This window comes from Pristiophorus japonicus, chromosome 1, assembly GCF_044704955.1.
Source record: "Pristiophorus japonicus isolate sPriJap1 chromosome 1, sPriJap1.hap1, whole genome shotgun sequence".
In the NCBI taxonomy this organism is placed as follows: domain Eukaryota; kingdom Metazoa; phylum Chordata; class Chondrichthyes; family Pristiophoridae; genus Pristiophorus; species Pristiophorus japonicus.
Genome location: NC_091977.1, coordinates 487,739,381 through 487,752,020, shown reverse-complemented (window position 1 = coordinate 487,752,020; position 12,640 = coordinate 487,739,381). Strand labels below are relative to the sequence as shown.

The 12,640-nt window shown below is 44.5% G+C and overlaps 1 protein-coding gene across 1 annotated transcript in view; it reads left to right on the top strand.

Annotated features, from left to right (window-relative positions):
- LOC139260261 (corticotropin-releasing factor receptor 2) overlaps positions 1-12,640 on the top strand; it is a 203,852-nt gene that overhangs the window by 165,004 nt on the left and 26,208 nt on the right. The window contains exons 8-9 of the mRNA XM_070876645.1: positions 2,765-2,837; positions 11,442-11,527. Of these exons, the coding sequence (XP_070732746.1) occupies positions 2,765-2,837; positions 11,442-11,527 (159 nt within the window). The remainder of the gene's footprint in view (positions 1-2,764; positions 2,838-11,441; positions 11,528-12,640) is intronic.

Genomic DNA, 12,640 nt, shown 5'->3' with positions numbered 1-12,640 from the left:
GCGCTGAGGTCGAAAATCCTACCTGTTGAATATAGAATTATAGATGTTCCCCAGGTTAGAAGAAAGGCTGTACCGGTTGGCACTGGTTCTTTAACTGGAGCTATTTACTCTAAACTGATTGCGAAAGAAATCTTTGCGCTAACCTTTGCTGTGAAATTCCTCGGACATTCTGCTGCTGTAACTTTGTCCTAAGTGTGGCGGAACCTCCGTTTATGCACATACATCTACTGCTTGTCTGATGACGTTTGGGCGGCTCATTGGCCGGAAATCCGAGGACATTCAGGGCTCTGGTACCATGATTCATATCTCATTGAGACCCCAATCAGCTAATTCTACAGGTCGGAGATATGCTGACAGTAGAAGAATCAAGGACTCCATTGATGGATAAAAGCCTCCACCCACAAAAAACTACGTCATGCTGATCTTGTCGGGGCCTGAGTGTCAGAAGGGTGTGCATGCGGACTGAGATTAGTTAACTCAGTATACATCAGCGCTCAAATCTGAGATTTTCCTAATGTTTAGAGCTCAGTTCCACATTTACCATCAGGGCAGATAATGCCAGTGTTGATAATAAAATGTGTTTGTCTCTTTTTGAAAACAGCCAACCTGTCAAAATTCCAGTTTGGCACACATGTGTTCTGCCACTCCTTGTTTGGGTCTTGATGGGCTGACTTCAGTTTGAATAGAAAATTGACCCCCATCCTCCAGCACACAGACGCACACTAACGTCCACAGACACGTACGCACATCGATGTATACTTAATCATGCACATTTACACATATCCATGATTACACACATCTACATACATTTTTTTAATTATTAGTTCTTCGGATGTGGCAAAGCTGGCATTTATTGCTCATCCCTAGTTGTCCTTGAAAGGTGGTGATGAGCTTTCTTTTTGAACCACCGCAGTCCACGTGTGAAGGTATTCCCTTAATGCTGTCAGATGGGAAGTACCAGGGTTTTGGCCCAGTGGCAAAGAGACATATATGCATTCAAAGATATATGTACATATATACATATATATTCACCCCTATGCACAAATGCTACATTTACACATACATGCACAGATACACATATACATATAAATGTACATACACATGCACACATATAGTCAAACACCCTGTCAACTGAAATTACTGAGAGGAGATAGCCGTATTCTGCAAAGATAAATGCCAAATATGTAATTTAAAAACTTAGATTTATGTAGCACCTTATCACATCATCTAAACATCTTATTGCACTCCAAGCAATGAATTACATTTTGTTGTACACCTGTTGTTATACAGCCAAGCATAACTGCCATTCTTCACCAGCTACATCTCACAATCAGCAATGAGATAAACAGCCAATGAATCTGTTAGGGGAGAGATGGGGTTTGATGGTAGAGAAGTAGGTATAAGGAAGGGGTGAGCAAAAGCTTGCTCAAAGTGGTGGAGAGACAGAGGTGTTTAGGCAGAGAATCCCAGAGTGTGGGGTGCAGACAGCTGACAATGGTGGGGCGAAGGGAGGAGGGATGCACAAGAGGCAAGAGTTAGAAGAACAGATCATTGTGGGGGAGAGGGGGGGGGTTACAGGGCTGAAGGAGGTTACAGAGATAGGGAGAGCCAAGGTCATTGAAGGGAGTTAAACATAAGCATGAGAATCTTAAATTGGGAAACTGGGAGCTAGTGTAGGTCAGCAAGCATGGGATGATAAGTGAACAGGACTTGGGGCAGGATCGGCTAGGGCAACAGAGTCGTAGATGAGCTAAAGTTAATAGAAAATTGAAGGCAAGGCCGGAAAACATTGGAGCAGTTTCGTCTAGAGGTGACAAAGGCAAGGATGAAAGTTCCTGCAGCTGAGGTCTGAGGCAGGGCAGAGGACGGTGATATTATGGAAGTAGTTGTAGGTGGTCTTTGTGATGGGGTTAGAAGCTCAGCTCAGGGTTAAATAGGATGTCAAGGTTGCGAACAGTCTGGTTCAACCTGAGACAGTGGCCTGGGAAGAGAATGGAATCATTGGTAATTCCAACTGCTCATTTAATGAGTGTCAGTTTTGTTCTTGCATCATCAGGTTTTATTTTTATTTGGCAGTTTTCTCCCAGTTGCTGTCTATTACTTGAGGATGGTTCCACCATGGTACCTCACCCGACTGCTGATTCTTCATGTGCAAACCCAGATAGCGAGTGTCAGGCTAACTAACCATGATGGTCATAACAACTGTACCCAATCCTATTCTCCACCCACCACGCGCACATGTGAGCATTCAGGGACTCTAGCTGACTTCTCCCCTGCTCAACCCAAATGCACTCCAGGTCCACCATATTAACCCAACTGCTGCCCTGACTTACATCATCTAACAGCACAGACCGGGACTTTTCTTGCTTAGCCCAAAACTAGGTGGTGCCTTCACAAATTAGGTTATTAGGGAGTTCTGGATAATGTTTAGTTGCTTTTGAGTCTAGTTACTGTGGTTTGGAACTTGACTGCCAGCCATTGTAATTGAATGGTGCGGGGGATTTATTTGAAACATTTTAGCCTCATCTGCAAAGTACCGACAGAAGGTCCCACTTCTGTAATTAAAGTACATGGGAATAATGACGTACTTAAATAAGTAACAGTACAGAAAATAATTAGAGCTTTTTCTCTGCCATCGCCTTCAACTTTGTATCACATATATATTTTTTTTAATTGTTACTGTAAATCATCTGAATAACTCAGACTGCCAACACAGTGGTTGTGCTAGAACAAAGCCAATTAACATGAGTCTTGATGTTTACAGATGCTGGTTTGGAAAAGCACCAGGGAAGTATATGGACTACATCTATCAGGGCCCAGTGATACTCGTACTGCTGGTAAGTGTGTAAATACAGCATTGCAGATTTAATTGAATTGCAGTCCTGTTTGGGGCCTCACCTGCTGGTATAGGGAAATTGTGGGTGTGCTCACCATGTTTGTCCTGACAGAAGTGTGATTTCCAAAAATTGGTTCTATTATTTCTTGTTAAGTACAATAATTGTTAGTGTGCAGCACAGATTAATTCTGATTGTTTTTTTTCCCCCTGAGACTCATGTACTCATCAAGATGAGGGAATTAGTGCTGGGGAATAAAGCCCTTTCATATGTGATACTCAGTTGCTGATTTTCCTCTATTGATGCAAGTCGTACCTCAAAGGTTATGAAGCAATGTTAATACTGCCTGAATGTGCGAATAGGACTCACATTTCATGGATCAGCATATTTATGTTATACACACACAAAGGTACAGACCAGGACATTAACATTTTGGGATATAGTATATAAATAATTTGTGACATGACATGTGGTAAGTGTAGCATGCTTGGGAGGAACAGGAAACTTTGGACCTATGGTTCACAAAGCTCTCCACCACTGGGGTTTTTCCTCATGTCATTTCTGGTTTGTACGTGAATTGATAGACATTGACTGCCATGATTAGTTAAAAACTCCATTATCATTGTATCAAGCGCTACCAGGGTGGTACAAGGTGCACTAGATGAACCTTGGTCTTTATTCATCTAGAAATTCCTATGCCCCTAGGACAATCTGAAGGATAGTATGCAGGTACAGCAAGTGATCAAAAAGGCCAATGGTATCTTGGCTTTTATTGCAAAGGGGATGGAGTATAAAAGCAGGGAAGTCTTGCTACAGCTATACAGGGTATTGGTGAGGCCACACCTGGAATACTGCGTGCACCACTCATTGGAATTCAGAAGAATGAGAGGTAATCTTATCGAAACGTATAAGATTATGAGGGGGCTTGACAAGGTGGATACAGAGAGGATGTTTCCACTGATGGGGGAGACTAGAACTAGAGGGCATGATCTTAGAATAAGGGGCTGTCCATTTAAAACAGAGATGAGGAGAAATTTCTTCTCTCAGATGGTTGTAAATCTGTGGAATTCATTGCCTCAGAGAACTGTGGAAGTAGGGACATTGAGTACATTTAAGACAGAAATAGACAGATTCTTAAATGATAAGTGGATAAGGGGTTATGGGCGGGGAAGTGGAGCTGAGTCCAGATTAGCCATGATCTTATTGAACGGTGGAGCAGGCTTGAGGGGCCGTATGGCCTACTCCTGTTCTTATTTCTTATGTTCTTATGTTCTTATGGAACACACTTGTGATGGGAAAGGAAAATTTTAATTAAATGGATATGTTTACGGGCAGCATAGTTTTAGATGAGGTTAATGAATTAAGGGTGGAGGGTAGATGCCTGGACACAAGAACACTGGAATAGTCGAGTCAAGGTGACAAAGGTATGAATGTGTGTTTCAGCAGCAGATGTAGAGGTGAATCAGGTGATGTTATGGAGGTGGAAGCCCATGGTTTTTGTGCTGGAGAGAATATCAGGTCAGAAATGCAGCTCAGGGTCGAATAGGACAGCCAGTTGGGAACAGCTTGGTTTAGACTGAAACAATAGCTTGGGAGGCGAATGGCAAATATTGAAAAGACCGAAGCCATCAACTTTAGCCCCCGGAATAAACGCCATACCCTTACAACAGCTCCATCACCCCTCCCCAGCACTGTCTCAGGCTCAACCAGATTGTTCACAATCTCAGTGGCCTAGTTGACTCCAAGTTGAGCTTCCGACACCGTTGGGGTGAAATAGCCTCGTGGTCTGTTTGGGATGCACAATTTGAATTAAATAAAAATTTAGCGCCTGGCGAGATGGGCAGCTAAATGTCCCGGAATTGGGATGTTTGAATCCAAAAATTATGCGGGGCAGTATCGGAGGCGACAGAGGGGTATATGTGTGGTGCAGCATTGATTAAAGGAACTCTGCAGCCACTTTCCTGGTGGCCACTGGGCCGCCAGGGAGGGTTTCGGCCGGGCCAGCCCCCAGCACCCAAGAGGCCCGAAATATAAAATTCTCATCCTCATGTTTAAATCCCTTCATGGCCTCACCCCTTTCGATCTCTGTACGTTCCTCCAGCCCTACAACCACAACTATCCAAATCACTTTCCTCTGTGCATCCTCTCTTCCTTCACCACACAATTGGCAGACATGCCTTCAGCTGCCTAGGCCTCACACTCTGGAATTCCCTCCACAAACCCCTCTGAATCTTCACCTCTCTCCTGTTTTAAGATACTCCTTAACACCCATCTGTTTGTGCAAACTGTTGATCACCTTCCTCAACTCTCCTTCTTTTACTCAGCATCCTCATTTTTGAGTGATCCTTTTGGGATATTTTTCTACATTAAAAATGCTAAATAAATGCAAGTTGGTGGTGTTGTTAAGGGGATTGTCATAACGGGGGCCGGGGGGTGGACAAATTTCTCAAAGCTTTTAGAAAGTCTCGAAAGTCATCAGAACCCAATTATACTTAACCCTTTGACAGGGCATGAAGGGACAGGGCCTTAAGAAGTGACAGATAAAAATGAACAGAAAGGAAGCACCTTGTGCCAGCTATCTGGTATATATTAGCAGCAGTATAGACCTGCTATGATCCTGTGATGACACATCCTGTAGCTGTTACCAGGTACTACAGTATGTGACATGATTGGTGACATCTGGCAGGTGTGACCAATCGGGTTTTCTGGCTGATGGTCACCATGGCAAGCCTTCTTTCATGCAGCACCATGATATATTGGTATTAGGATGCTTCTGAAATGTGCATTAATCTGTGCTGGTGGTCACACACAAGCAGAATGTTGAATGTATGGGGAACTGCTGTTTATTGGAAAACGTGGAGCCATTTGCACATCATATATTACACCTAGAAGGGAAATCTTCCATTTAAAAGAAAACTATTGCTTTCTCCCTTTGTCCTCTCTTGCCTGTGGGGAAAGTGATGGAATTTGCTCTGGCAAACAATACATCAGTCACCTGCTTTATACAGCGATGCACTGTAGACTGATTAATGTTACTGATGCCCCCACCGGCCCACTGGAAAAAGGCTGAGGCGAAATAGTTCAAGGCAGCTGTGACCTTCACTGCCATTGGCAGCACCATGACTACCCAACTGTTACACAACTCAGCCACAGTCTCCCTTGTGAAGCTAAGCCTGTGAGGTCCAAATAATTGCATTGTGGAAAATTAACTTGGTTGGCTGGGTAGATGTGGATAGGAGCCCTCTTCCTGCAATGTTGCCTGCCATCCAACAGTTTCCACTTCTCCTCCTGTTCCTCCGCGGAACAGACATACACTGGTACCCTGGAAGGGACACCCACTGAGTAAGCGGAATGGTGCCAAGCAAGAATAGGACCCCGAGGGGTTAAAACCTATTTCACTTCAAAAGGTATCACAACTGAGCAGTACACACAGTGGCTGGCTGACCCTACAAACTGATTTTATTATCAAGCACTGCCAGCTGACATCTGATGCTCTCTTTATGTTGGCCATTCTAAAACTCAACCCACCTGCCCATTGTTAGAGGAGAAAAATTATACGGAAAACATTTTAACCACACTTTTGCATCACTAACTTGGAATTACCATTTCACCACTACACCTGGGTGCCACCTCCACATCATCACCTGTGCTATTGACAGGAATGCCCGTCGTGATCATGGGGAAGAAACATGCAAAAGAATCTTTGTCCATTTCTCCATAGCCTAACATAGATGTGAATCATTGAAATGTCAGCACAGAAGGAGGCGTTAGGTTCATTGTTTCTGTGTCAGTGCGAGCTCTACTCAACTATCTACTCTAATCCCAATTCCCTGTACTTCCCCTTTAGTATCTTTCTTCTTCAAGTGTCTCTCTAGTTCACTTTTAAATGTTCCTGCTTTAGCTTAAACTGCCCCTGTGGTTATGCATTCCTCATTCCAGGAGGGTGCTTCAGAGAATAGGGATTTTATTTGAATCCGTATGTAGTCCACTGTACTACTCAGTTCCCCTCTCTTTTCTTTTACAAATTCTTATAGAAATTGATGTTGTATATGTATAAGTGACAGAAAGTCTTTGAGAAAGATGTTGACTGGCTCTTCAATGTGATTTATTAAAACAGTAAATCAGACAGAATGGAACAAAGCATTGAGTTAGTGGAATGGAACAGTGGTGAGATGAGCTGTCATTTAGAAAGATCTGTGCTTAATGTGGGAGGGAGTACCATTGTGCCGATTTACAATGATGGACTGCATTTTGTTGACCTTGCTGGGGTGCAGTGACTCTGTACAGTTGGTCTCCCCAGTGTTTCTATTGTTTACGGAAGGCTCATGGATAACTGAGGAATAGTTGAAACTCAGTTGTTGAGCTTTAAACTTCAATTAACTTTGATTTAAAAGGCAAAGTTCCACAATGGTCTCAAATACACAGATCACTAAAAGTAGCGACACAGGTTAGCAAGGCCGTTAACAAAAGCAAACCAAGAACTAGGGTTAGAATTGAAAAGTAGGGAAGTTATGCTCAACCTGTATTGAACCTTGGTTAGACGACACTTAGAGCACTGCGTACAGTTGTGGTCATCTAATCGAGGTCTTTAAAATTATGAAAGGTTTTGATAGAGTGGATACAGAGAGAATGTTTCCACTTGTGGGGAAGAGCATAACTAGGGGGCCATCAATATAAGATAGCCACCAAGAAATCCAATAGGGAATTCAGAAGAAACTTCTTTACCCAAAGAGTAGTGAGAATATGGAACCTGCTACCATAGATCAGCCATGATCTTATTTAATGGCAGAGCAGACTCGAAGGGCCAAATGGTCCTGCTCCTATTTCTTATGTTCACAGGGAGTGGTGGAAGCAAATAGTATCGATGCATTTAAGGGCAGGCTAGACAAGCATATGAGGGAGAAGGGAATAGAGGGTTATGCTGATAGATTTAGATGAGGAAAGACGGGAGGAGGCTCGAGTGGAGCATAAATGCCGGCATGGACTGGCTGTGCCGAATCTATATCTGTGTCGTATATCCTATGCAATCCTATATAATTCTTTTTTGTGTGAGGGTGGATAAAATAGTTGTAATTGGAGTATCATTTAAAAACCTCTTCCCTACTTCTAGGTTTACTTAGCATTGACACAAAAGACTCTAATTGACACTAAATCCGTTTGGATTGACCTTAGCAGAAAAAGCTTTTATAAATGATGACTGAGATGGAAAAAAAACTGAGCATCTGAGCATGAAATTTATTTGCTTCACTGTAATTTAATAACAAAAATTATTTCAAGTTAGTGACTCATTTAAAAGCTAACACCACTAACTTTTTAATTCTTTTTTTTGTATTTAGAGATTTTAGTGTTCTCCAACTGTAACAAAAGCAATAACAACAACGTTCATAGAAACATAGAAAATAGGTGCAGGAGTAGGCCATTCAGCCCTTTGAGCCTGCACCACCATTCAATAAGATCATGGCTGATCATTCCCTCAGTACCCCTTTCCTGCTTTCTCTCCATACCCCCTGATCCCTTTAGCCGTAAGGGCCATATCTTACTCCCTCTTGAATATATCCAATGAACTGGCATCAACAACTCTCTGCGGCAGGGAATTCCACAGGTTAACAACTCTCTGAGTGAAGAAGCTTCTCCTCATCTCAGTCCTAAATGGCTTACCCCTTATCCTTAGACTATGTCCCCTGGTTCTGGACTTCCCCAACATCGGGAACATTCTTCCTGCATCTAATCTGTCCAGTCCCATCAGAATTTTATATGTTTCTATGAGATCCCCTCTCATCCTTCTAAACTCAGTGAATACAGGCCCAGTCGATCCAGTCTCTCCTCATATGTCAGTCCTGCCATCCCGGGAATCAGTCTGGTGAACCTTCGCTGCACTCCCTCAATAGCAAGAACGTCCTTCCTCAGGTTAGGAGACCAAAACTGAACACAAAATTCCAGGTGAGGCCTCACCAAGGCCCTGTACAATTGCAGTAAGACCTTCCTACTCCTATACCCAAATCCCCTAGCTATGAAGGCCAACATGCCATTTGCCTTCTTCACCGTTTGCTGTACCTGCATGCTAACTTTCAATGACTGATGTACCATGACACCCAGGTCTCATTGCACCTCCCCTTTTCGTAATCTGCCGCCATTCAGATAATATTCTGCCTTCGTGTTTTTGCCACCAAAGTGGATAACCTCACATTTATCCACATTATATTGCATCTGCCATGCATTTGCCCACTCACCTAACCTGTCCAAGTCACCCTGCAGCCTCTTAGCATCCTCCTCACAGCTCACACTGCCACCCAGCTTAGTGTCATCTGCAAACTTGGAGATATTACATTCAATTCCTTCATCTAAATCATTAATGGATATTGTTAATAGCTGGGGTCCCAGCACTGAGCCCTGCGGCACCCCACTAGTCACTGCCTGCCATTCTGAAAAGGAACCGTTTATCTCGACTCTCTGCTTCCTGTCTGCCAACCAGTTCTCTATCCACATCAGTACATTACCCCCAATACCATGTGCTTTAATTTTGCACACCAATCTCTTGTGTGGGACCTTGTCAAAAGCCTTTTGAAAATCCAAATACACCACATCCACTGGTTCTCCCTTGTCCACTCTACCAGTTACATCTTCAAAAAACTCTAGATTTGTCAAGCAGGATTTCCCTTTCATAAATCCATGCTGACTTGGACCGATCCCGTCACTGCTTTCCAAATGCGCTGCTATTTCATCTTTTATTTATAAATATTACATTTATTTAGCACCTTTAACGTAATAAAACAACCCAAGGTGCTTCACAGGAGCATTATCAGACAACATTTGCCATCAAGCCACATAAAGAGATATTAGGACAGCTTGGTTAAAGAGGTAGGTTTTAAGAAGCAACGTAACAGAGGAGAGGGAGGTAGAGGTGTGGAGAGGTTTAGGGAGGGAATTCCAGAGCTTAGGGCCTAGGCAGCTGAGGCCACCACCAAAAAAGGTAAGTAAAATAAAAATGTTGATGTGGAGCCAGGAGTAGCAGGCCAATACTGCAGACGGATGAGCTGCCTGTGGAGGTGCGGTGGATATCAGCAGGTTGCTCAGATTATTTTGACGAGGCCCAAGGCAACACCACTTCTTTGTTGTTTATGGGACCTTGCTGCATGTAAATTGACTTCTGCATTTGGCTGTAACACAATGGGGCCAAAATTGCCCCTTTCCTTAAGGCCTGTTACCACCGGAAAGCAGCAGCCACGCTGCGGAGTGCAATGGCCACCGATTTTTTGTGTACTGGCCGCCATTATCAAAATTCCTCTCCTGCGGTATCCCGGCAGTGACCCACTCCATTCCTTACTGTTCCGGTGCTGACAAGCTATCCTAAGTGTGTCATCAGAGTGCGCACCAACGATGTTCCCCCCCCAACGGCGAAATTCCACCGAGAAAATCTTCCTCCCGCCAGGCGGTGTCAAAAGCTGCTTTTCTAAGCAGTGAGACTGAGACCTTCTAACATAGCGGTGCGGCTCCCATTAAAGGGGAGGATCTGCTGCCGCTGCCACCATGTTTTTTTTTGTCGGCCGACTGGTTTGTCAGGCCAACAATTATGCCCCCGGGTTCGGCCGGGCCGTCAACAGGCAGCCCGGCACCCCCTCTTAGATGCCAGGCCGCTGGCCCGGTCGAAACGCTCCCTGGTGTCCCAGTGGATCGAACTTTAAAAATCGAAAGGCTCTCCCCTTTAAGTGAAGGGGACAGCTGTGGCGACGTGGCACTGTGATGAGTGACAGAGGTGGACACTACACCCCGGCCCAACTTCCGCCCCTCTAGTGTGCTCACCGCCGCATATCAGCCCCCATTATGAGCGACTTCCGGACCGCCGGAAAAAAAAGCCAAAGAGCGGAATTTCACTCAAGAGGCCACCTCATCCACTGCGCCTGTAAAAACACTAGAAACGGGGTGCGTGCGCCCCGTTGCCAGCGGTGGGCAATTTCGGTCCCAATGTCACTACAATTGAAAGTAATGAAGCTTTGGAATGTCCTGAGGATAGTTAAGGTGCTTACAACAACAACAACAACAGAGAGGTTTAGGGAGGGAATTCCAGAGCTTACGGACTTGGCAGCTGACTTGGCACATCCGCAAATGCTGGAGTGATTCAAATCGGGATTGTGCAAGAGACCAGAATTGGAGGAGCACAGAAATCTCAGAGGGTTTTAGGGCTGGAGAGGTAGGGAGGGGCAAGGCCATGGAGAAATTTGAAAACAAGAAAGAGAATTTTAAAATCTCAACTGGGTCAGCGAGCACAGTGGTGATGGGTGAACAGGAATTGGTGTGAGTTAGGACATGGGCAGTAGAATTTTGGATGACGTTAACTTTATGCAAGGTGGAAAATGGGAGGCCAGCCAGGAGTGCATTGGTATAATCAAGTCTAGGGATAAAAAAGTCATGAATGATGGTTTCAGTGGCAGATGAGCTGACGCATGGGTGCAAGCAGCCAATGTTGTGGAGGTGAAAGCGGGTGCTCATCTCAGGGTCAAATACAACACCAAAGTTGCAAACAGTCTGGTTCACATGCTAATATTCATATTGTGTAAGGCCTTAATTTTTTAGTATAAGATGTACTTATGCCAATCTTTTTCTGAGCAGGTTAATTTTGTCTTTCTCTTCAACATTGTGAGGATCCTGATGACTAAGCTGAGGGCATCGACCACATCCGAGACAATGCAGTACAGGTAAATCAAACCAAGGCAGCCATTGGCCAGAATCTTACCAGCCTTGCGAGTGCGGGTTTGGAGGCGGGCCCGCTGTCAAAATGGCCGTGATTGACAGCGGGTCGGAAGTCTGCTCTGAATCCGCCTCCTTGTCAGTTTCTCAAGTGTCGGGTCTGTCTGCGGATCACAGACCTGACACCAAGCGACGGGCCAGCCAATTAAGATTGTCAAGAGGCACTTTAAAGGTAATTTAAATGAATTTTACCCGGCACTTACCATTTTGCTAAGTTTTTAATGAGTTTGTCCTCCCCCAGGTTTCACACCAGGTAAGTGTGTCGGGTGCTCAGTGACTCTCCATTGCTTTGACTAGTTGACAGCTGTAGAAGTGGTATAAAAGCTACCATTTCACAGCTATTCACTTTCCAATCTCAGAAGCTGAATGAAGCCTTCAGGATTTGGAAGATACTTTTGAGCTGCATGCAGTTTAGAAGAGTTTGCAGTGAAATCTCTATCCACTGTCACATCCTGGGAGCAACCTCTCTCACCACAGATCGCTTCTGTCATCAACTTCAGCTGCCATCTATTCTAGCAGCATCAGTGCCCTCGAAAAAATCTCACCTTGGTCCTCAGAATCTCACCACGATCAGCTCCAACATCACTAAACACACCAGTATCACCTACAACAGCACCAACTTTCTCTGCAATCACCTGATGCTGCACAGGACACAGGGCATCAGCATCCAGCCACATTGCTGCCTGGGACACCAGGGATGACCTCACTATGGCCACATTTCCTTCACTTAAGGCTGTACACCCTGGCTGCCACATTATGCACCAGGTTGGCACTACCCCACACCAGCACCATAAAGCATCCCTGCAGTGCCCAAGCCATTCCTTTCACACTCATCACCATTGTGGGGGGTACCCTTATGTCTCACCATTCACTACAACTCATTAAGCCACTTCCAAAGGTGCACACATCAGTCCAAGAACACAAAGTTATTCAAAAGAAAGATTTCAATGTTTGACAACACATTAGCAGAAACTCTACATGAACATTGACTAAAATACTCAAGTGCCTACCCTTGTGTTTTGTTAGTTGGTATGCTTGCACTTGGAATGAGGGTGAGTGTG